This window comes from Vigna unguiculata, chromosome 3, assembly GCF_037176805.1.
Source record: "Vigna unguiculata cultivar grain cowpea cultivar isolate G323 ecotype 2 chromosome 3, ASM3717680v1, whole genome shotgun sequence".
NCBI classification, from domain to species: domain Eukaryota; kingdom Viridiplantae; phylum Streptophyta; class Magnoliopsida; order Fabales; family Fabaceae; genus Vigna; species Vigna unguiculata.
In genome coordinates this window covers 56,257,309-56,284,811 of record NC_140794.1, presented here as the reverse complement: position 1 = coordinate 56,284,811, position 27,503 = coordinate 56,257,309, and the positions used below count along the sequence as shown (strand labels likewise).

Here is a 27,503-nt window from a genome sequence, read left to right as displayed (position 1 = left end):
TGTCACCCATGTTTAAGAAATGTGTACACACAGACACGATAATGTCTGTGTCAAAGAGCTTGGAGTCTTCCAAAGTACCCAACTATTGTCTCCTGCTCATTCATAGAAAGCAGTTCGTACGGCCTTCATAAAGACCAGATCTTGACCTTCTTGATTCTTCCATAATTGCCATACCCAACACACAACATATCCCACGCTTTTTTGGTTGTGCTAGCCTTTGATATCTTTTGGAACACGTTTGATGAAACAACATTCTTGCTTTGCAATCCATGCGTTTCTTCTCTCTATACTCCTTTTTTGCTCCATCTACATTCTTTTATAGCTCTTTGAACCTAATCTTGACTATCTCATGTATAAACCAGTTAAATTGACCCACTTCTCATGGTTTGACCATACCCCACGTGGATTGGGGCTAAAAAAATCCAGAGCAAAAAAGTTCCTCATTAAAAAAGCCCACAAGTCCAAAAAGTCCACAAAAACCTTATGGGTTAGGGTTAGCCTATAGGCCCTTTTTTAGAAAAAAAAATTCATCCTGAATGCAAGAAAAAATGGAAATAATTGAAGAAAAAACACAACAAAACACCATATGCATCTTCACTGTTTTTTAGTCTTGTTCCAATTCAACAAGAGTTAACATTTATAGAGGAATACAATGTATGAACAAAAATCAACATTTCCAGTGAAGAAATAAGCAAAAAGTAATTCTTTCCTCACTATTCCATGTAATGTAGATCCCTCCTCCATACTTGGAAAGCAAAAGTTGCAAAACTAAACCAGGCACAACATAACTAATACCATACTAAGCATCTCTTAGTTCTTAAGGATCAATTTTTCCACTCCTGTCTTTATCATATCTCTCGAATATGCCCTGCAAAATTGAAGTAGCACATTCAAAGACAATTTCATGGATGAAGATCGATCATAAAACACAATCTATTTAACTTTTTTTGGTAGTAAAGGCAGAGACACCATCAAAACTATTCAGTATAATAAAGCTTATGATTTGATGAAGTACTTGTCGGCATAAATCCACCCATCAGGCAAAAACATAAAATTGTTTTATGCAGTTAAAAAAACTACTTAATTAGCACATGAATTAAACACAAATTTCAAACTTAATCTAACTTGAGTGATACAAGTATCCAACCGATAGAAGACTAAGAAGACAAAAAAAAATGAATTCAAGAACCAACAAATATGGTAATTATACCGTGATGGGGAAATTTATCTGTTTCAAAAATTTAAACTATATTTCTAAGCTTGATCAAACTATGAAACTAAACATTTTCTAATGCTAATAAGTCTAATTATGCAGCTAACCTGCTAAATATGTTAGTTCAATTGAATGATCAATTTGTTTAGTGGTTTAAGGGCCTTTCGGTGCCTATAAATCAAGCTTTAAGGAGTGGGAAGAAGTTCATTATTTTTAAACTTATGATCATGGTTATCAAACTCGCGAGTTAACTCGTTAACTCGGACGAGTTTGCGTGCCTGGTCATGCCCAGCGAGTTAACTCGCAAGCAAACTCGGTTTTGAAGCAGAATCGGTGGACTCGTGAATGAACTCGCCGGAATCGTTCAAACTCGCGAGTTTTCAGCGAGTTCGCGAGTTCAAAAGGAGAAAAAATTGGAAATCGAAACGGGGTCGAGTGGTTGTCGCGAGTCGTTCTGTGGCTATCGCAACCCCTTTCATGGCCGTCGCGACCTGTCCTGTGGCCATCGCGAGCACTTCTGTAGCCATCAACAACCGTCGAGCAGTTCTGCAGCCTTCGTCCTTGCTCGCGAGTAGTTTTGCGGCCTTCGCACTCCCCATCGACCACTCTCCTACCGTCATCCTTGCTCGCTTTGCCGTCGCGGTGGCCGTCGACAACCATTCCACTTGCGTGTTCTCAATAGAGCGAGGTTCACGAGTGTGGTTCCTAGGTTTGGGTGTTCTATTGGCGGATGTTATTCACTTATTCCCAGCTGCAGTGCACTGTTTAAGTGTTTGAATTTATTTCAGCTTTGGGTCGAACACAGTCACACTTGCACTGCACCATTTGTATGAAGATGATGATATCATTAGAGGATTAAACAGATATTTGAATCTATGATTTACGGTATTTGTATGAATTTATTTATTTTAAATACTTTTAAGCTATATAATTTTATGGACCGATTTGAATTAAGATATTATTTATATAAAATTTTTTTTCATGTAAAGTAAACTCTTTCGAGTTTACGATTCGAGTTTACGATTCGAGTTTACTGGACTCTCACGAGTTTTAGTAAACTCTCGAGTTTGACAACCTTGCTTATGATAGTTGTGTAAGATTTATAACAACACTAAATAACAGATTAAGGCATTGAATTTATATTAATATTTTTTTTTAAATGTCAAAGAAGAAACAATAAAAAATTATGCAATCACAACCATACAATTAAAAGTGGTCAGTTCCTGAGCTTCCTCACAGTAAAAGCACAGACAATGTGTTTAATGTTTCTTATCTTAATTGGAATCAATACTTTTGCAGTTTCAAAACCATACAATTAGCATATTAAAGAAAACTAAATAAAATTGATCAATTTTATATCACATGTCCAGAAAAACATGGTAAAAGTTTTATCATCTTAACTAATTTCACTAAAAAATATCTTCACTAAGCTTCCCCATAATATTTGGCATGCTATCATTTCATTTTGTTATCCACAGACATGAATTGAATGTCATCACTAACTAGCTCTGGAGAATCTTTTTACCAACATTTTGCTCCTAAAACTCAAGCAAATAGTTCGCAATGGTTTCTATTAAGTATCTCAAATATTGTTTGTAGTTTAAACATAGTCCAAATGATATTAGTTGTGAGGGAAAGATTAGTTAAGTTTATGGTAGAAATTAGTCATGCATAAGCAACATAAGCAACATCAGTTAAAAGCAACATAAGCAAAATGTATGAACACATGCATGATCAATATTAACTGAAAAGAAAACCATCAGTGAAAATAGTCCCTACAAAACCAAAGAAGGAGGAACAATTTTTTAGCACAGCCAATGTAATCATTCAAAATGATAATCACAGGAGACTCAAATCTCTCCAACTTCCCATCAATTCCTACAGTTTTAAACCTAAAAAATGCTACAACTTAAAAGCATTTAATGTTATTTATTACATGTTGGGTGGAGAATTATCCATCCAAACCTCTAAATAAATTTAATGTGCATTTTGACTTGTCAGCTTTTTAGTATTTTCCCATTTCTTAGAATTTTCACCCAACATTGTACAACAATAAACCAAATACTTTAGATCATATTAAGCAACTAGTTTTAAAAGCATTTAGATTATTACCAGGCCTCTTCAATTCTTGGTCCCACTTCACTTTGAGTGGTGACGATGTTTGGGTGAGTGAGAAGAAGAAACTTTCAATTCGCGGACAGGAAAATAGTTTTCAATGTATTTGACGGAGGAGATATAAAAGTGACGAGGTTGTGGATGAGAAGAAGCTTCGTAGACTTTCAAAAACATTAAAAAAATAAAAAATAAAATATTAGGGATAATAAAAGTTTAACAAAACATACCGGCATGCGAAGGGTCCAAATCGGTACAGGCTTCATCTAAAAATGCTTTGAGCTTCACCATGGCATCCCTTTTAGTATCTATGGAGGCCAACCTTTTCATTACTTCTGAATCCAAAAGTGAAGCTTCAATGTCCTTTCTCCACTGCTCCAACTCCCCTGAAAGCAGAAGGCTCCCTTCGCTGGAACCGGAACTATTCATACTCGCAATCCTAACTCGCCATATACTGTTCACGGCACGGCGGTAGAGAGGATTGTGGTGGTGGGGATTTAATTTCAGATACTTGGTCGTGCATTCCACCGCCACGGCACAGTAGGCGGCAGTCATGGTAGCGGTGACCGGAGAGGCTTCGCAGCGAAAGAGTTCCTCAAGGAACTCGAGGGTTTCGAGAAGCGATTCGGTGATGGAGTGAGTGGAGAGGTGGTATTGAAGAGTTTTGAGAAGAATGGTCTTCCTGGGGTGGGAATCAAGGTCAGAAACTCCGGCGATTCGAAGCACATTTTTTAGCATGTTACGGTTAGTCTCTGTGTCTGGGACGTTCTGAGGAATGAATTCAAAGGCCGAGGGCACAAAATCATCCTTTGGCTCCATCTGCTTCCACTTCCCTCACTACTTCCAATCTTTTTCTTATTTAACCCTAACTCTCTTTTCTTTACTTTTCACCTAACCATCCGCTTCGACTTCCCACACTAATTTAATTTGTTTTATGTTATAAAATAATATATATCATGTAAAATAAAAATTAATATATATGGATCATTATTATAGTCAATGTTTTTCAAAATTTAATATTTTTGAAGTATATAGTATTTAATTAGTCAAATATATTATGAATAAAAGTATTCATTTTATTTTAGAAAAAAAAATTAAGTTATTGTAAAAAAGTAAATGTTAATTTAATTTAATAAGTTGTTATTATATGTTAATTTAATAATAATAATAATATATATCATAGAAAAGTAAAGTTAATCTTAGAAAAAAATTCACATAAAATATATTAATTTAAATTTGAAAAAAAAAAAACTATCTACATTTGTTATAAAACTAGCATTTATACTCGTGCAATGCACGAGTTACGGAATTTTAAAAGTTTAAAATTAGTATATATCTATTAAATTAATTAAAAAATTATAAAAAATAATTAAATTTAATATAAATATTTTATTTTATAAAATTAAATAATATTTTTTAATTAATTTTATAAAAAATATATTTGAATTATTTTATATTTTTTTAATAAAATGTATTGTATGTAATTATTTTAAATAATATATTAATATTGAATTAATTAAAATTTAGAATTAAACTTAATTTTAAATAATTTATTGAGTAGACAATATCATTAAATATTATATTTTATAACATATTATTATATATTATTATATAGTTATAATCATCAATTTTTTTTAATTTTTGAATTTATATATTTTTTATGAGAAATATTAAATATGTTTATTAAGAAAATACTTTTTGTATATATATTTTTTATTGTTTTTTACCATTTCAAATTTAAATTTAAACTTTATTATATATATTATGAGAAATTTCTCATAATTTAAAATCAGAGAAAACATTTTAATTTTCAATGAATTATTTTTGAAATTTATTCTGAAAAGAATGAATATATTACATAATATTACCTATTATCTAATGTTTGAAAAATAGACTATGAGATGTAGAGATCATCTTTCAAGGATATTAAATGAAAAAAAAATTCAATATAAATTCAATATAATGTAAAATTATATAAAATTATAAAATGATAATATTATATTAATTTTATATAAATTTAAATTTAATTATAAATTAATATAAATTTGAGAATATAAGCAGATTAATTAATATAAGATCAATTGATTTCAAAAACATTAATAAAAGAAAATTTTGTGTTCCAATGCAATATCTTTAAACTGTTCTTTTAGTTTTATTAATTCTAATTAATAATTAATATTATTGAACAATAATAAAAGATTAAATATTAATGATTAATGATAAATAAACAATCGATAACATTTTAAAAAAACAACATGATATAAAATTTGTATATTTTATATATATTTAAAATTGATAAATGACACTTTTTGAAATTCCTTATACCCTAATTATATGTTAATTTAGTTTTAAAAAATACTCCCATAAATAAGTTTTGCATCATCTATTAAGAGAATAATATTAAAAAATAATGTAATCTAAATAAATATTAAGAATATATATATATATATAATAATAATAATAATAAATTAGATATTCTTTGATATTCGAAAGAATGCATATGGAAAGGAAATTAATGTTGAAACCTTCTATTTCCAAAGGATATTAATTGAAAAAATATTTGATTTTAAATGCAATATTCCTACATTATCATTTTTGTTTTATTAATATTCATAAATGTCATATAAAAATAATAAAATTTAAACTTTAAAATTATAAATGGAAAAAAAATTAAATTGAAATATATTGAATATTAGATTAAGATCTTATCAAAATTTTCATAATAGTCTAAATTTTGTTTTTTTTACTACCGGAGTCAAACATACCAAATATCATGTACAAAAAATATGTTTTTAAAATACGACAACACTTTACAATACAATATAACACTATTTTAAAAATCCTGAATGCATTATAACACTATTTTAGAAATCCTGAAATGAAGTATCGTATATAAGGTTTTTGTGATAGAATGAAGAATATTTAATGAGCCTGTTACCGAATTAATGTAATGCACATTATTTATCTTTTTAAAATTGATTAATCTAAAAATTAAAATTTAAAATAAAGATTTAAAATAATCTTCCAAATTTGATTTATGTTTGACATTGCATTGAGTACCACAAATTATAATTGTTGTTGCTCATAATAAATAGAGTTATAGTTAAAAATGAATAAGTGTTGGAAGAGGCCAATTTTCTTCATTTATATGAATTTGCCTTATTGTATGTTGACAATGCATTGAGATAGAAAAATATTAAATTGTTTTTTGTTCATAATTAATGTTCTTTGAAGTCCGATGCAAAATTATTGGAAGACGAAAAGTTGTTGATATTTGATAACAAAAATGTTAGAAGACAAAAAGAATATGAGAAGTTTTTCATTGGTAGTGTGACCAACATTTTTTCATTTATTCTCTATATTGTTGACATTTATATTGGAAGACGTAATTGTTGATTTTTTGAAACTTATTTAAGAAGCTACATTGAAAATTAAGAAAAAATAATTTTGTATGAATTAACAATTGTTAGAAATTAAAGGTTGAAAATTTTCCAAAACTCCGATTCTTGATATATTAAGAAAATAAAACATTTTTACAAATTAACTATTGTTGCTAACAAACTAAGAGACTTTACACGTAAAAGCTCTCCATATTTAACAATTAAAGGAATATTGAAAATCTAGGTAAACAATGATGACATTTCATAGCTCATGAATCTTCAAACTTTAAAGTTACAAATATTAAAACTCAAAATTAAAATTGTAAAATAACTTGGAAAAATTGTACTTTTCTTATCAATAAAGCTATCTTCGTTATGAAGTTTTCTTTCATCTTTGATTCTATGACATGTTGATATGGTATTAGAAGAACAATTATTTTCTTCTGCTGCTTGTTTAAATATTTCTCCCATTATTTGGTCATTTAGATAGTATAAACTTTTTTCAAGAAGATAGGTAGATTTTTTAAAACATTTTCCATTTAAAATTATAATACAATAAATTCAAATATAACATTGCATTGAGACATACAAAAAAAAATCATTTGTTTCTTTGTAATTAATGCTAATTAATGACAAAATCGTGCTGGAAGAGACAAAAGTCTATCTTGAAAGTAGTGTTGAAAGAAACTGTGTTGAAAGAAACTGAAAAATTATTTTTATTCTTCTCAACATCTTTTAATTTTTGGAGGATGAAAAATAAATTTTGAAAAGTATAAAAAACTTCTCTAGTAACCTAGGTATAAAAATTAAAAGTCTTAATTTTTAATTTGGTAAATGAATGTATTTAAGTAAGTAATTTTATTTGTATATATTATTATTATAATTAATTAATTAATAAGAAATTATTAATTTATCAAATTAAAAAAATGTGTAATATGTAATAATTATTCTTAAATCAAAAATTATAAAATACCTAATTTTGTTTATAGAAAGAAGAAACTATTAATATTTATATAAAAATATTTGTTAGTTACAAACTAGACCATTATGTATTTCTTTTTATTTTAAATTATAAATCTTTTTTTCTAATATGAAAATTTTAAAATGCGTGTTATGAATTTAACCTATTAAACTTTAATAAATATTTATTGAGGCATGAGCTTTTATATTTTAAGTTTGTTTGTTGAAAAATTTAGAAATTTTGAATTCTACCTGGTTTGCATTTATTTTAAAAATAAATTATAGTTTATAATTTTCATTTATTTAACTATTATAATTCTCAAATAGTAAATATTAATATTATTTTATCAAATAATACTAAAATTATATTTGAAAGTATTCATTCTCAAGGTCGCAAAACATTTAAGTAAATATCATGTTAATATCTTTAAAATCCACACTAAATCCTAATTAATTTATTTCATTACAAATTTTAATTTAATTTATTCTAAAAAAAATTAGTTACCTTCTCCAAGAAACTATGAAATTTTTAAAAATAAATGGTTACATTCTTGAAGAAACTTTGTAAAGGTTCCTAAAATATTATCTTATGATACTTACTACTTCAAAGGTTCCTAAAATGTCATCTTATGATACTTACTACTTCAAAATATTAATTATGAAGATCACCAAATATATTCTTTTTTTTTTTGGACATGAAACTTCCTCGATACATTAAATGAATGTTGTATCTTCCAATGCAAACCTTCTCCCAACATTCCATTCCCAACCTTTGTCAAACATAAATTGTCTCCCCAAAGACTAAATTTTTCACATTAATTGTGTGTTCTTATTACCTCTGTCAAACATAAATGTTCCCCCAAGATTAAATTTTCCCACCTAGGTCTGTGTGCTATCTTGTTCTTAGCAATTGCGTAAATGTCTAGAGCACAATTTTACATCTTCAACAAACACCTTTTGGCTCCCTCATTCTTCTTAGACACCCACCATATTCATCTTTCCAAAAAAACATTGTAGGTGTGGTTTTTGAGGAAGAAAAATTGGAAAAAAAGACAAAAAAAAATAGAATGAAGTTTTAAAAATGAAATATTATTACTAATTGTTATCAATATATTACAGTCATTCGATATTATATATTAAATAATTCCATATGATAAAATAATTAAATATAAAAAATATATCTTGATAATGTTCAAAAATACAACTATGAAGATTGAAGATTGTTACTGCACTCTGTTAATTAAAGAAAAAAAAATGAAAAGATTGTCAATGAACTCTGTTAATAACAAAATAAGAGATTTTTGAAAGATATTTATTGATCAAACAGGATTAAAAAAATTAAAGTAATCTCGCAGATAACTATTGATTCGACATGTTTCACCTTTTTCTATTTTTCAATGAGTTCATCGAACATCGAACCATTTCACAAAAAATCTTCATGGATGTCCTTACCTCAATCAATTAATGAATTTGACAAAAAAAAACTTGATCTAACAGTTAAATATTACAAAGAAAATGAGTTAGATATTACATATGGTAAAAGAAGAAAAGATAAGACAAAAGAAGAAAAACATTGACCTTTTTTGGCGTTCTTCAATTAATTAATGAATCTCAAAGAAAAACCTTGCTATGACATACAAATACTACAAATAAAAGTAGTTAAATATGGTAGAAGAACAAAAAATCAAAGTGAAAAGGAGAACTTGTTACCTTTTTGGTGTTTTTTACCGTGTTCATGAATCTCGCAAGAAAACACCAATCCAATAGAGAAAAACTACAAAGAAAAGTGTTTAAATATAGTAGAAGAACAAAAAATCACAGAGAAGCGAAAAAGTTCTTACATTTTTTGTGTTCATGAATCTTAGAGCAAAACATCTATGTAACAAAGTAATACTACAAAGTAAGAAAAATAGTTGAATATGGTAGAAAAACAAAAAATCGCAGAAAAAAAAAATTGTTACTTTTTTGTGTTCTTCACCCTGTTCATGAATATGAGACCAAAATATCCATCCAACAAAAAAAAACACAACAAATAAGAAAAGTAGTTAAATATGATAGAAGAACAAAAAATCACAAAGAAAAAAAAAAAGTTGTTACCTTTTTGGTGTTCTCCACGATATTCATAAATTTGAGAGCAAAATATTCATCCAACATAGAAATACTTCAAAGAAAAGTAATTAAATATGGTAGAATAAAAAAAATCACAAAGAAGCAGAAACATATCCATCCAACAGAGAACTACTACGAAAAAAAGTAGTTAAATACGGTAGAAGAAAAAAATTGCAAAGAAGAAAAAAATTGTATCTTTTTGGTGTTCTTCATGGTGTTCATGCATATGAGAGCAAAACATTCATCAAATAAAGAAATACAACAAAAAAATAAGTAGTTAAATATGGTAGACGAAAAAAAAATCGCAGAGAAGAAAAATAGTTGTTACCTTTTTGGTGTTCTTGACAGTGCTCATAATTATGAGATGTGCAACGCACAGGTAGACAAATCGTTGATATTTTTTTGGTGTTCTTCATGGTATTCATGAATCTTAGAGCAAAACATCGATCCAACACAGAAATACAACAAAAAATAGTAGATCTGAGAGTAAAACATTCACATTCATCAAACAGATAAATATAACAAATAAAAGAAGTTAGATATGATAAAGAACGAAAAATTGCAGAAAAGTTGTTACTTTTTTGTGTTCTTCACGGTGCTCATGAATCTCAAAGCAAAAACATCAATACAAAATAAAAATAAAAGAAATACAAAGTAGATCTGAGAGCAAAACATTCATCCAACAAAAAAATACAACAAAAAAGAGTAGTTAAATATGGGAGAAGAATGAAAAATTGCATAAAAGTTGTTACTTTTTTTGTGTTCTTCATGATGCTCATGATTTTGAGAGCAAAACATCAATGCAACACAAAAAGTTGTTACCTTTTCGGTGTTCTTCACGGTGCTCATGAATCTCAGAGCAAAACATCGATCTAACACAGAAATACAACAACAATAAAGTATATCTGAAAGCAAAATATCAATATGACAAAGAAAATGAGTTAAATATGGTAGAAGAATGGAAAATCGTAAAAAAGTTGTTACCTTTTTTGTGTTCGTCACGGTGTTTATGAATCTCAGAGCAAAACATCAATCCAAAACAAAAATAAAAGAAATACAAAGTAGATCTAAGAACAAAACATCCCTCTAGTAGAGAAATACAACAAAAAAGATTAGTTAACTATGGTAGAAAAATGAAAAATCGCATAAAAGTTGTTACATTTTTTGTGTTCTTCATGTTGCTCATGATTCTGAGAGCAAAACATCAATGCAACACAAAAATAAAACAAATACAAAGTATATCTAAAAGCAAAATTGAGATCAAAACTCGAGATCCAGCAATAAAGAACCAAAAAGAGTAACTTTTTAGTAGATCTGAATGTTTGAGTCAGAAAGACATATGAAGTCTCGTACAACAAATACAAAGTATATCTAAGAGCAAAATCGAGATCAAAACTCGAGCTCCAGTAGAAAAGAACCAAAAAGATTATTTTTTGAGTAGATCTGAATGTTTGAGTCAGAAAGACAGAGATGAAGTCTCGTAAATAAGGTGAGGACATATGTAAAATGAGAAAGATGGTGTTCTGTGTGAGTGAAAAAGAGAAATATGAAGCTAAAGATTTGGTGTTCGCCATGGTGTGGTGTGTGGGTGATCCAGAGACAAATGAAGAAGTTGAGAGGTTCAAGAAATAGAGAGAATAAACTCTAAAGAGGTTTGAGAAAGAGAGAGAAGACGATGAAAAGGTTTGAGGAAGATAGAGAAGAAAATGAAGGGTTTGAGAAAGAGAGAAGTTTGAAATAGATAATAGTGTGTGGGATACAGAGAGATGAAAATGTTTGTTTTTTATTTATTTTTTAAATCTTCAAGATTCGGAGAAGATGACACATAAACGTATTTTTCTGTTGTAGAAAGACAAATTTGAATTCAAATATTTCAGAAAGATTAAAATATTGAAAACTTTGTCATTTGTTAGTTCACATTTGTATAATAGATTAGATTAGATTTCTTAACAAAATCATATATATATATATATATATATATATATATATATGTATATGTATAGGTAAAAATATATACTTGATTACTATTTTCGTCAATTTTGTCAATTTAGTCATAATTTTTTTTTCAATCTGATCATAATTTTTGTCAATTTTGTTTAATTTGATTTTTTTGCTAACATCATATAAATCATTAATGGGATAGTAATAGTCATATATCATTTCGTGATTTTTTTACTTTTATTATTTATTATTTATTATTTATTTTCAAATTTTTAAAAAAATGTTCACATGTCCATTCGCCGTGTGAGAGTCACTGTTTTATATTAAATTTATTTTTTATATTTATTATTTTTGTTTAATTTAATCTTAATTTTATTTAAAATTAAATAAATTTATGTTCTCAAAATTAAAATTAAAATTATTTTTTATATCAAAGTTTTAATAATTTTTTTATTGAAATTCATTTTTTTATTATATTTTTGTTTAAGATTATAATTAGTTTAAAATTAGAAAAAATGATAAAAATAAAAATTAACAACGTTAATATAAAATCTTAAATGTTACATAATTGTATATTTTGAATATAATAAAACTATTTATAATTAAATATTATTCTTTTATCTTTTAGCTATATTTTAAACAAATTTATTGAAATTTAAAATTTAAAGATTTTTTTTCCGTATAGTTTATTTCATAATTTCTCAACATAACATTTTAAAAAATGTAAAATATTAATCTTTAGGTGTGCTAAATTTAAAGTTGATTAAATATTAAGAAAGTACTTCCACAAAGAAACTTTCCCATATAGTTTATTTCATAATTTCTCCACGTAACATTTTAAAATATAAAATATTAATTCTTAGATATGCTAAATTTTAAAGTTGATTTAATATTAAGAAAGTGCTTGTGCAACACTTTAAATACACATATGATATGAAGAGTCTTTACTTAGAATTAAAGTTACATAACTTTATAAATTATTAGCAAACAAATAAGCGCGACAACGCCTTAAGAGAGAAAGATGTGAGATTAGGATAAATATAAAATGAGGGACCGAATACTGCTAAGAAAATAAATAAGAGAGACAGATAAGGCATTAAGATAAATATAAGGGTTAAATATATTTTTTGTTTTTTAATTCAGCGAATTTTGGAATTAGTTCATTCTAAAACTTTGGACCAATTTAGTCTTCATATTTTGAAATACATGGATTTAGTCATTTTAATCAAATTTTGTTAGGTTTATTTGATATTTCGTACGTATTTCAATATTGTATTTGAGTTGTTTATTAGTGTTAATATAAAACTAACTCTAATTCTAAATTAAAAATATTTAATAAAAATATGCATTTTAATAAGATTATACAACTTAAATTTTGTCTCAATTTGGAGAAGAACAAAAATGCTAAATTTTAAAAAAAAAAATATTTAGACAAATAACGAATATTAGAACCAAATTGAATATTAAAAATTGACCTTGACATGTGACATGATATTGGCTTGACACGTAGAATTTTTTTGTTAATTAAAAAATAAATAAAAAATCACAAAATGACACATGACATGACATGTAGAGATGGCAAATAAACCCGTCCCCGTGGGTATTGCCCGAACCCGTCCCCGTTTTGACGGGGAATCCCCGCATTGACTGGGTATGGGTACGGGTATGGGGAATCCCCGACTTTTTCAGTTGGGTATGGGGATGGGTATGAGGATGTACATATACCCGCCATAATACCCGTCCCCGCCATATCTCCATTCTCGTTTAACCCCTATATATATATATATATATATTTTCTATTTTTTATTTCTTTTAATTATTTCATTTGTCATGAAACTCATTCTCATCTCCAATATATTTTTTTATCTTATCATAACCTTTATGTAATTATGTTAAAATGATGTATGTTAATTAAAAAAAATTATGCCTCACATTTGAATATTTATATTATTTTTTAATATTTTTATTTATTATAAATTTTTCTTTCACATGAGAATGTTTATACTCTCAATTTAGGGTAATATAAAAAAAAATTATTTACTTATTATTATTATTAATTTTTGTTTAATTTGAAGAACTCTTTTTTTTTCATTAAAATAATTTTCGTTATTTTTCAACCATTAAGTATATATGTTGATATTTGAAAAGTTTTCTTAATTCTCTAAGATATTTTTCGTCTTATCATACCTTAGTTATGCATTTGATTTGTTTTTTTTCGATAGTCTCTCAAATTATTTCTAAAACACACATTTGTTAGTTTTTTAATATTTTTATTTATTGTTTTTATTTTCATCATGTAGAATAATATTTCGATATATTCTATCTAATTATTTTTTGTTTTATAACTCATTATTAATCATAATGTAATTTTTTCACTTTAAATTCTGTTTGAAGTGGTTAAAATTATATATATATATATATAATGATATTTAGGAATAGTATATAATAATTCACTACAAGAAAAACATGAAATGGTGACTGATTTTTCGTCATTGGTGGTAGTAGTTGATTTATTGTCTGAATCAATGACTAAATTAGTGACCGATTCAATGATCGAATCGGTACTTAATTTAGTGACCAATTTAATTACTAATTTATTTGTAATTTAATGACAAATTTTTTGGTCACTAATGATATTTCTATTTAATTTTAACCACTTCAAACATAATTTAATAATTAGTTCTCTAAGGTATTTTTCATCTTATCATACCTTAATTATACATTTGATTTCCTTTGTACGATTTCTTTCGATAATCTCTCAAATTATTTCTAAAACACACATTTGTTAGTTTTTTAATATTTTTATTTATTGTTTATTTTCATCATGTAGAATAATATTTCGATATATTCTATCTAATTATTTGTTATTTTATAACTCACTATTAATCATACTGTAATTTTTTTCACTTTAATTGTATAAATAACTTTTATTTACTACAATATAAAAATTTAATGTAATTGCTATGAATATTTTTTTGTCACTATCCAACATATATTGAAGTTCAAAAGATACAAAATTTATGTCAAAATTTTATTATTATGTTTATTATTTGTTCTTTGTGTCATTTTGATCAAGTGATGTATTATAAATTTTATTAGTGTATAAAAAAGAGATTCATTATAATTTAAAAAATTGAAGTAAACAAACATTTAAAATATATTTTAATTTGAATATTTGTTTTCCTTTTATTATTATGTTTATTATTTGTTCTTTGTGTCATTTTGATCAAGTGATATATTATAACTTTTATTAGTGTATAAAAAAGAGATTCATTAGAATTTAAAAAATTGAAGTAAACAAACATTTAAAATATATTTTAATTTGAATATTTGTTTTCCTTTTATATTTTTTTGAAATATTTTTTAATTTTATCAACTAAGTTCATCAATGTTGTAGTTTGTAAATTTAATAAATGTTTTGGTTCACATGAAATTTTATTTGGTATTCTAATATAAAATGTAAACAATTATAATTTATTTTAAGGTATTTGGCATCGAAGAAAATCCTCATAATATTAATATTTCATAATATTATGTTTTCTTTACCGTAATTTTTTTTCTTTTATAAAAATTAATATTAAAGTAGTTAGAACACGGGTACGGGTATGGGTACGAGATTATACCCGTTACCCGATGGGGATGGGGATGGGAAAAAAGTTTGATACTCGTTGGGTTTGGGTATGGGGATGGGGATGAATTTTTTATGCGGGGATGGGTATGGGATAGCGAAACCCGTCCCCGCCCCGCCCCGTTGCCATCCCTAATGATATGAGCTACATAAATGTATATTTTTTTTTAAAGAAAAAATTTTAAAAAAATTTAAAAAATTACAAAATGACACGTGATGGTTACTGTTCACATTCCGTTATTTTAATGGTGTTAGTGAAAAGGACTAAATTGAATAAAATTAACGAATATTATAACCAAATTAAAAAAAAAGATTACATTAAAAAAATCCGAAAAAAAGCATGACTTAATGGTGTTAGTGAAAAGGACTAAATTGAATAAAATTAACGAATATTATAACCAAATTAAAAAAAAGATTACATTAAAAAAATCCGAAAAAAAGCATGACCAAACCATTATTTAAACTTTTATTATTTTAGATAACTTAACACTACTGTACGGACAAACTTTTGCGTTATTTATTTAAAAGAATCAACACAACAAAATTTAGTTTTCGTTGAGTTAAAATTGTTTAGATTTTTTAAAATTTGAAAGGGTTCAAATAGTAGGGTCCACGTGGATTGGATGTAGCCTAAGCCCAGAGGTTCATCAATTGATTATTGGTTTTAATAGAAACCCCAACAATTACTTCCACCCATCAATTTCTTCCGCCACTCCATCAAAAACTTTCCAGAGAGTATTTTCCGTAAAAGGGAAGGATATTTGATTTCTGAAAAGAAAAACTTGAAATTAATTTGTTGTTTGATCAGTTGAATATAGAGATGACAAATAAATCCGTTCTCGTAGGTATTGTCCGAACCCCTTCTCGTTTTGACGGGGAATCCCCGCATTGACTGGGTATGGGTATGGGTATGGGTATGGGGAATCCCAAACTTTTTCAGTTGGGTATGGGGATGGGTATGGGGATGTACATATCCCCGCCACAATATTCGTCCCCGCCATATCTCTATTCTCGTTTAAATTATTAAAATATCTACAATTAATTAACTAACCATATATATATATATATATATATATATATATATATATATATATATATATATATATTCTATTTTTTATTTCTTTTAATTATTTGGTTTGTCATGAAACTTATTCACATTTCCAAAATAATTTTTATCTTATCATAACTTTTATGTAATTATGTTAAAATGATGTATATTAATTAAAAAAATTTATGTTCACAATATTTCTATTATTTTTTTAATATGTTTATTTATTATATATTTTCCTTTCACATGAGAATGTTTATACTCTCAATTTAAGGTAATATAAAAAAAAATTCTTTACTTATTATTATTATTATTATTTGTTTAATTTGAATAACTCTTTTGTTTCATTAAAATAATTTTCGTTATTTTTCAACCACTAAGTATATATGTTGATATTTGAAAAGTTTTCTTAGTTCTCTAAGATATTTTTCATCTTATCATACCTTAATTATACATTTGATTTTCTTTGTGCAATTTCTTTCGATAGTCTCTAAAATTATTTCTAAAACACACATTTGTTAGTTTTTTAATATTTTTATTTATTGTTTATTATTTTCATCATGTAGAATAATATTTCGATATATTCTATCTAATTATTTTTTATTTTATAACTCATTATTAATCATACTGTAATTTTTTCACTTTAAATCATGTTTGAAGTGGTTAAAATTATAAATATATATATATATATATATATATATATATATATATAGATATAGATATTTAGGAATAGTATATGATAATTCACTATAAAAAAAACATGAAATAGTGATTGATTTAGTCATTAACCCATATCAGTCACTATTTTTCGTCATTGGTGGTAGTAGTTGATTTATTGTCTGAATTAGTGATTAAATTAGTGACCGATTCAATGATCGAATCGGTACTTGATTTAGTGACCAATTTAATTACTAATTTATTTGTAATTTGATGACAACTTTTTTAGTCACTAATGATATTTCTATTTAATTTTAACCACTTCAAACATAATTTAATAATTAGTTCTCTAAAGTATTTTTCATCTTATTACATTTTAATTATACATTTGATTTCCTTTGTGCGATTTCTTTCAATAGTCTCTCAAATTATTTCTAAAACACACATTTGTTAGTTTTTTAATATTTTTATTTATTGTTTATTTTCATCATGTAGAATAATATTTCGATATATTCTATCTAATTATTTTTATTTTATAACTCATTATTAATCATACTGTAATTTTTTCACTTTAAATTATGTTTGAAGTAGTTAAAATTATATATATATATATATATATATATATATATATATATATAATGATATTTAGGAATAGTATATGATAATTCACTACAAGAAAAACATGAAATAGTAACTATTTTATTCCTTAACCCATATCAGTAACTATTTTTCGTCATTGGTGGTAGTAATTGATTTATTGTCTAAATTAGTGATTAAATTAGTGACCTATTCAATGATCGAATCGGTACTTGATTTAGTGACCAATTTAATTACTAATTTATTTGTAATTTGATGACAATATTTTTGGTCACTAATGATATTTCTATTTAATTTTAACCACTTCAAACATAATTTAATAATTAGTTCTCTAAGGTATTTTTCATCTTATCATATCTTAATTATACATTTGATTCCCTTTGTGCGATTTCTTTCAATAGTCTCTCAAATTATTTCTAAAACACACATTTGTTAGTTTTTTAATATTTTTATTTATTGTTTATTTTCATCATGTAGAATAATATTTCGATATATTCTATCTAATTATTTTTATTTTATAACTCATTATTAATCATACTGTAATTTTTTCACTTTAAATTATGTTTGAAGTAGTTAAAATTATATATATATATATATATATATATATATATATATATATATATATATATATATAATGATATTTAGGAATAGTATATGATAATTCACTACAAGAAAAACATGAAATAGTATCTATTTTATTCCTTAACCCATATCAGTAACTATTTTTCGTCATTGGTGGTAGTAATTGATTTATTGTCTAAATTAGTGATTAAATTAGTGACCTATTCAATGATCGAATCGGTACTTGATTTAGTGACCAATTTAATTACTAATTTATTTGTAATTTGATGACAATATTTTTGGTCACTAATGATATTTCTATTTAATTTTAACCACTTCAAACATAATTTAATAATTAGTTCTCTAAGGTATTTTTCATCTTATCATATCTTAATTATACATTTGATTCCCTTTGTGCGATTTCTTTCAATAGTCTCTCAAATTATTTCTAAAACACACATTTGTTAGTTTTTTAATATTTTTATTTATTGTTTATTTTCATCATGTAGAATAATATTTCGATATATTCTATCAAATTATTTGTTATTTTATAACTCATTATTAATCATACTGTAATTTTTTCACTTTAATTGTATAAATAACTTTTATTTACTACAATATAAAAATTTAATGTAATTGCTATGAATATTTTTTTGTCACTATCCAACATATATTGAAGTTCAAAAGATACAAAATCTATGTCAAAATTTTATTATTATATTTATTATTTGTTCTGTGTCATTTTGATCAAGTGACGTATTATAACTTTTATTAGTGTATAAAAAAGAGATTCATTAGAATTTAAATAATTGAAGTAAACAAACATTTAAAATATATTTTAATTTGAATATTTGTTTTCCTTTTATATTTTTTTGAAATATTTTTTAATTTTATCAACTAAGTTCATCAATGTTGTAGTTTACAAATTTAATAAATGTTTTGGTTCTCATAAAAATTTATTTAGTATTCTAATTTAAAATGTAGACAATTATAATTTATTTTAAAGTATTTGATATGGAAGAAATAATCATTCTCCTAATATTAAATATTTGATAATATTATGTTTTCTTTACCGTAATTTTTTTTCTTTTATAAAAAATAATATTAGTTAGAACACGGGTACGAGTATGGGTACGAGATTATATCCGTTACCCGGTGGGGATGAGAATGGAACAAAAGTTTGATACCCGCTGGATTTGGATTTGGGTATGGGGATGGGATGAATTTTTGATGCGGGGATGGGTATGGGATAACGAAACCCGTCCTCGCCCCGCCCCGCCCCGTTGTCATCCCTAGTTGAATGATATTATTTCTTTGGACGTGTCACTTTGATATCCATCTTTTAAACTGTGTTAATTTAGTCACTATTTTTGAAAATATATCTGTTATATTTCTTTCATAAAGTAATTATTAATATTATCAACGATATTAATATTTAAAATTACTTATAAAATTAAGTATTAGTATTTATATTAAAATTTAATGATAAAAGTCATAAACAAAATTAACGGTATTATTAACTTTTTTTCTAAAAGAAAAATTTTAATTGAAATTATTTTCAAAAATTAAGTTTTAATTGACAATTTCTTAAAAATAAATATTAAACTAACACACGTGAACAAAATCATATATTATACGACTAATTAAACATATTTTTTATGTTTTGAAAAATAAATTCTGGAATTGATCGGATTCCGGAAGTAATTGCCCTGGTAGAAGACCACTAAGCCTTCCTCTTCTGATCTTAAAAATTTATATTTTACATGAATTTAGTTCCTAAAAGATTACACTTTTATAATTCAGTCTCTAAACTCATAAAGTTCAGTTGGAATCAAATTTTTTTTAACTAATGTTAAGATTGAAAATTAAATTTTTGAATAAGTTCAGGGAATGTGTAACAATGTTTATATAGTCTTTAAATAAGTAAATTTCATAACAATGCTCAGGAGCTCCTTTTGAAAAAAACAAATACTTAATATTAATTATCTTTGCCAATTATTTTAATTTGTATTTAAAAAATCTTAATTTATAATGCATACTTTCATTTAAAATAACTAAATAAATTATGAAAAGTCATGAGAAAAAGGTAAGTAAAAGTTTAACATTCTTCTTAAGTTGACACGATTGTCGATTTGATGACTACATTTTTAAGATTTGCGACTTTTGTAAATTTTTAATATATTATACGTTTTTGAAAAAAGATTAAATAATTGATTAAGAGTATTCACAAGGATGATAAAAATATTCGTAGATAGAATTTATGGGGATAGTTAGTATGTTTTTTTATAAAAGTGGGTCATTTTGACTCATTTATTATAAAAATGGATCAATTTACTAATTAATTATATGACATGGTCAGTTTATTAATGATTTGATTAATTCTTTTACAAAACTTTGATTTATTATTATAAAGATGGGTTAGTTTACTAATTAATTACATTGTAGATTTAAAATATCAAAATTTTTATAAAATTTTATTTAAAATATTTTTAATCAAATTTTATTATTATAAATTTTATAATAAAATCTAAAATATTAAGTTTTAAAATATAAAAATGTAATTAATTAGTAAAGTGACTCATCTTTGTAATAAATAAATCAAAGAGACCCATTTTTGTAAAAGAACTAGTCAAATCATTAGTAAACTGACCCTACCATTTAATTAATTAGTAAACTGACACATTTTTGTAATAAATGGGTCAAAACCACCCACTTTTGTAAAAGAACCTAGTTAGTACATGCGAGTATTTATTAATTGCGAGTAACGGGTAATAGGTTTTTAATACCAGTTTATAAATGGGTCAGGTACGAATATCATCCTACCCGTACCCGTGGGTATTTATTAACTGCAAAAAATTAAAATTAAAATTAAATTTATATTTTATTAAGTTAAATTTAATTAAAACTAAAATTAAATATATATTTTATTAGGTTAAATTTAATTAAAATTAAAATTAAATTAAATTAATATTTTATTTTTATAATTTTATTTAAAAAATTTAAAATATATGTTTTTAAAATATTCGCATGTATGCATGTATCTACGGGTACCCGTGAATTTAAAAAAAGATCACAAATTTTTTAGGTTGTGTTTGCATATAAAAATTTATTATTCAAGATGATGGATGAAACTTATTTGCTTCCGGAGATTAGACATGATATATGCATATGAATTTGAACGTGAATAAAATATTCCCATCTTTACATAAATGAAGAAATTAGAAGAGAAAGACACCTAAGCTCATACCCATCTACTTAAATGTCCATAAGTTTTTTAAAATTCCAACTTAACACATTTCATGCTTTTACTTAAATGCCTAAAATTTTTAAATTGAAACTTACCTTAGTTTAAGTGATTTTTCAATTATACAGTAATGCATGTTTATATTCTATTAAAGTACTTTCAATTAATGTTGGTTGTTTCTTTTTTTGATCTCATGTTATGTACTTACGAAAAAAATAGTTATAAAAAGGTTATTACTTAAATATGACATGCACAAATTAATAATCAAAATTATTTAAATAATAATAATAATTCTTGTAGATAATTAACAATAATAGTAATAGTAATATTAATTAGATTAATAATAATAATAATAACATTACTAATATAATAATAATATTAAAACTAATAATAATAATATTATTATTAATAATAATACTAAAAACTAATAATAATAATAATAATACTAAAACTAATAATAATAATTATATTTTATTTTGTATTAATTTTAACAATAAGGGTAAATTTGTAATCTAACATTTTTATCTATTAAAATATTATTTTATATCTATCATATTCATAAAATTATTTACAAATTTTCACAAACTTTATTTTCAATATTCTTCACTTTTACATCTTTATCCATGAAACAAACAACCTCATTTTTCTCTCTTCATTTCTTTAAATTTATCAATTTATTCTTTCTCAAATCCATCATTAAAAACAAACGTATCCTTAAATAGGTACCAGTTGTAAGTAATTTTCTTTTTTTACATATTAGATTACAGGTAAACATTATTTATATATGATCTGACCTCTTGTCATCCATACTTACACTTTTAAAAATAAAAAAATACTCCTTAAAATTCTCTTTTATAATTAAACTAGACTTGGTCCATATATGCCAAACTTATCACCTGGCCATATCTATGATCATCATCATCTTCAAATCACTTCTAATTTTAATATTAATTTCATAATCTTCTGCAAGTTGAATTATATGCACTTAATATGATTTTTCCTGATAGAATTGAAAAAACGTAATCGAATTAATAAAAGAATATTTTTTTTCGACTTTTAGTCCATATAATTTTGTAATTACATACATTTTCTTAATGGTCCGATTTGGTTATTTATTTTTGAAAAATTAGAGCTTATATTTTTCTTAAAACCTAGGCCAGGGTAGAGCAAGGGTTTTAGCGTGAGAAGCAGCGAACTCCTCCTCGTTCGGAGGCACAGCCATGGCAGCCGTTTCGCGCTTGTTCGTGATCCCAGCGGCGAGGCCCGTTCTCGCCAAAACCATATGCTTCATGTCCTCTTTTTCATCTCGCACGCTCGAACCGTGCGAACCGTCACCTTCCCCTGCGCGCTCCGAGGAAGAATCGCGAAACGTGAGGGTTTGGGCATGGTGGGACTTCAAGAACTGCCACGTGCCCCCGGATTTCGACGCCTCCAAAGTCGCACCGACAATAATGGAGGCAGTGAGAGCAAACGGAATCAAAGGACCTCTCAACATCACCGCTTTCGGCGACGTTCAACAACTCCCCAGGGCTCACCAGGAAGCACTCGCCTACACCGGCGTTCGCTTCATCCACGTCTCCGACGGTTCTTGTTCCTCCCCATCCCTCACTATTATTCTGTTTCTCTTTACTTTCCCATCTTTCATTTACTATAATGCCCTGTTGCAGAGGGAAGAAACAGTGCCGACATTCTCGTTGATCTAATGTATTGGGTTTCTCAGAACCCTCCGCCGGCGCACATATTTCTGATATCCGGCGATAGAAACTTCGCTGGCACGTTACACCGCTTGAGAATGAGTAATTACAATATCTTGCTCGCTACGCCGGAGAAAACTCCCACTGTTCTCCACAGTGCTGCCACTATAGCATGGATGTGGGATTCGTTGCTCAACGGAGAAAGTCTTACTGGGAAGGTCCTCAACCACCCTCCTGATGGGCCTCTTGGCTCTTGGTATGGAAGCTACAAGGAGCCGGTGACGGTGGCGGATCCGGCGACGGAGGAACCGGTCACAGTTGCAGCTCCGCAGGCTACCTCGTTGCCCAATGTGGAGGTCTATGGGCCTTCTAAGATCACGGTTCCTAAGTCGGTTTTGACGAAGATTTGCAATATTTTGAGTTCGCATCCCAAAGGGATGAGCATTGGTAATCTTCGCGGTGAGTTGATGAAAAATCATGTGCGTTTGGATAAGAATTGGTATGGACATAAAAAGTTTTCCCGCTTTCTGTTGTCGTTGCCACAGGTAGATCTTCGGTCTACTGGTGATAGTTCCTTTAGTGTACATTTGGTTCCTGTGGAATCCATGGAACCATGTAAGAACAGCTCTTTGGAATCAACAGTTTCTGATGCTACGAATGAGGAGAAAGGATGTGCAGAGGCACCAAAGGTAAATTGTGAGGGTAAAAGTAAGGTTAGGGATGCTGACGGGAAATTGTCAATTGCCTCGGTCTCTGAAAGGAGTATGGGTGACGATTTAAAATCAGTACAACCGGGGCCTTCAAAAGGGAGACCTGTTGAGGAAAATGAGTTGCGGAAGTCTGCTGTGGATGTGGGTAATGCTCCACAGTCAGAAACTGAACTGCCACATGAGGACAGCAAAGATTCCAAAACTAAGATGGATACCCTAAAAAAGAGTTGTAAAAAATTGTCTGCTAATAACACTGCTAGGTCTAAAGTTGCTGGTATGGAAAAACATACAACTAAAGACAATCTCTCTGCTGGAAATGATCAATCGATGGTGGAAAACAATGTTATGGCTAATTATGAGTCTGGAAATTTTGAAGCAAAGAATAAATGTGAGAATCGAACTAGTAAGGAGGTTGACGATGTTTTTCCAAGCCTATCTCCACCAATTGATGACTCTGAGGCCGCCCAAAAGCCTGTCGGAAGTGCTGAAACTAATAAAAGAAGTCCAACACTGTTTCATTGGATTAGACGGTGGTGGCCATTTGGAAAAAACAATGAAAAATATGATGATTTGACGGCTCATCAGAGGGAGGGGGTTAGTCATGTTGAGGATTCCAAGTTATCTGAACTGGAGCAGACTGTTAGTCAAACTGAAGAGGCCAAATCGTCTGAACTGGATCACACTGTAAGTCAATCTGAAGAACCCAAGTTATCAGAACTGAATCAGAATGGTAGTCATTCTGGAAAGCCTGAGTTATTTTCCAGTGTTTCCTTTTGGAATGATATGGAATCTTTTATGTTTGCACCCAAAGGATCATTTCTTTTCTCCCAGTCAAGAAGCAGGTTAGTGTGCAATTTAGTTTTGTACCGATCATGTAAATTTTCCCGTGCTTTGGATAGTAGAAAACTTTAGGCCTCCACGTATTCATTCGTTCCTTGTTCTAGTCTAGGTCTCAACTACCAAAGAAAAGAAAACATTATAGCAAACTAATTATATCACAAAGTCTGTTGAAAGTGTACCTTTGATATATATGTAATCATTGTGTAGCTACTCTGTGAAAGCGTAATTAATCACTTTATGCTACGTATGATTTCTGCCAGGGAGGATGTGGCGCAAAGGTTACAAAATGGAGGACCCCTGCTTCTCAGATCGCTCCCCAAAAAGGATATCCTTCAATTGGTTGAAATGTTAATAGCAGACAAAAAATGGTTGGAGGAAAGGCCGTCCCAAGCATTACCTTTTAAGCTAACTCAGCCAGTTCATAAGAATTTATCGGTGGACCAATCCCATGGTGGCAATGGTTTGAGATCTATCTTTCTACGCAGATCATCACAATCTCTAGAACATGATGTGGGGAAACACAATCAGAGTGTTCCTCATACACGCATTTCTGCAGCGGCTGTTGAAACAAAACGTATTGAGAGATCTAGAAATGATATATTAGATGACTGTCAGAAACTTGTTAATGAAATAGTAAGGGAACACCCAGAGGGATATAATATTGGTTGTTTCCGAAGACTATTTGTTGATAAGTATGGCTATCATCTTGATATACAGAAGCTTGGTTATCAAAAATTGGCATCCTTGCTACAGATAATGCCTGGGGTTAAGTTTGAGTCTACTTACATGTTTCCTTCTATTCCTGCTGCATGTGATTCTGATTCTGATACTATCCTCAAAACTAAAGCAATCGCTGATAGTCATACAGTCTCCAACTCAGACAGCGAATTATCTGAGTCAACCCTGGAAGATAATGACATGGAATCTGCATTGGAGGAGTTGGGTCCTGTTCCTATAAAAAATTTAGACAAGAGTGGTTTGAGTTTAAAGTCAAGTCAGAAAGCTATAGAACTAGATATATCAAAATCAAAGCATCCTGGTTATGAACTTGTTCTATCAGATGACGATACTTCTGCATCTGAAGGAGATCACTCCTATTTAACTCAATCTGAAGATCAGAGGAAATCAATTTGTAATGAACGGGACAGTTCGTTTTGGCAAACTATGGATTTGTGGCACAGCTGCAAGGAAGGAGAGAATGATGTCACAAAGTCAGACAATGTTGACAGCTTGAATGTTTCTCTGACTCATATTTTAAATTCATCCCGTGACCCAACCACTGCTTTCCCTTCCAAAACATCATCAAATTACACAGATAAACAAAGGGCTCACAAGAACTATAACTTCGTTCTTGATACAGTCTTACCTGACAAGGATGAGTCAAAGAAAACTGATGAGTCAAAGATGCAAAAACAGAGTAATTCCTGCTGCAAGTAGAACCCGAGTCTTAGACTTCCACAATAAGAAATTTGGGATGCCTGGTCTAAGATTACAGATAGAAGGAGATGGTGGTACTATTCTTCACGCGAAGGAATTACTGTTTTTGCTGGCCAGGCCCTGGCATTTCAATTGAGGAAGATTCAGATGGTTGCTATTGCAACTCCAGAAATTCTTCCCATTTTTACATTTACTATATTGTGAATCTTTACAGTTGGAACAGCTGAGTTTTATCTTACTAGGTAATAGGAAATTCTTGACTGCTGGAGCATGTGAGTTTTGGTGTTTACGTGCTGTCTTGGCAGGAACCCTCCTTCGAATAAACAGCTACACGACTTGGTATATCCCTTTTCTTTTCCTTCCCCTTTTGGTTCTTGGTCCTTCTGCACTACCGATGCTATTTCTCTAGCTAACGATGACCCTGAATTCTTGTTTTTCTAATTATCATGTGGAACCACGGTAAGTCTTTTGTTTCTAACCTAAAAGATCTCGTTTAGTTTAAAAACTTTAATATATGTGAATTTTACAACTTTAACATTGTATATTAGTTTTCTGGAAATGTTTACTGATCTCAATGTTGTCATTCATGTGCACACACTACTGGATCTGCATTCCATGGAGCACGATGTTCACCTAGTAGTGTTAACTGATTTTGTTAAATACTTAAGTTGAATTATGTATGACCTATGTGCAAAAGTCTAAAATATACTATAGGCTATAGCATTTGGTTCAAGTATTGGACCATGATTTCGATAATTTGACAAAGTTCATCACTAGAAATATTACAACTCTTCAATAATAACCAGATTCTATGTATGTAAATGCTTAAACTTATGTTTTAATCAATTACTTTGATATATAGAATAATAATATCTTAAAATAAGGAAGAGTCTAGTAATTATGTGTTAAATATGTAATAGTAGGTTTAATATTAAGTAGGTAATGTATTAATCAAGGGGCACATAAGTAATATTACTCATTATTTTATTAAAGGGCTATCAGTGATATTGTTAACTTATACTAAGTGATTTAAGAAAAAACTTTTTTTTTTCTTATATTCATTTACCTAGTGGCTTTAAATCATTAAGTGTTAGAAATTAAAATATTTTTAAAAAATTTGTTAATTTGCACAATAATATTAATTGAAAGAAAATACTCAATTCTAAAATGTTATTTTGTAGGTCTTTACATCATACATATACAAATTATATAAATTAAAAAATATATATAATAAATATAATTTTATTATTATTATTATTATTTGAACTTAAGTATTATTGTTATTTTGAAAACTATGTTTAATGTAGTTGAATTTTATTTGTTTATATTTAAATATTTTAAAAAATTACTGTAAAACAACAAAATTCACCAT

At 27.6% G+C, this 27,503-nt stretch overlaps 2 protein-coding genes across 2 annotated transcripts; one reads left to right on the top strand and one right to left on the bottom strand.

The window, feature by feature from the left end:
- Positions 1-558: 558 nt before the first annotated feature.
- LOC114177358 (uncharacterized) lies at positions 559-4,208 on the bottom strand. Its single transcript, XM_028062667.2, has 2 exons — positions 3,556-4,208; positions 559-868 (listed from the first exon to the last, which is right to left on the bottom strand). Exons 1-2 carry the CDS (start codon positions 4,142-4,144, stop codon positions 849-851), a joined length of 609 nt encoding a protein of 202 aa, XP_027918468.1. The 5' UTR covers positions 4,145-4,208; the 3' UTR covers positions 559-848.
- Positions 4,209-22,591: 18,383 nt separating this feature from the next.
- Positions 22,592-26,475, top strand: LOC114178764 (uncharacterized). The gene is made up of 3 exons (XM_028064844.2): positions 22,592-23,034; positions 23,118-24,696; positions 24,955-26,475. The coding sequence occupies exons 1-3, from the start codon at positions 22,671-22,673 to the stop codon at positions 26,129-26,131; spliced, it is 3,120 nt and encodes a 1,039-aa protein (XP_027920645.1). The 5' UTR covers positions 22,592-22,670; the 3' UTR covers positions 26,132-26,475.
- Positions 26,476-27,503: the final 1,028 nt, after the last annotated feature.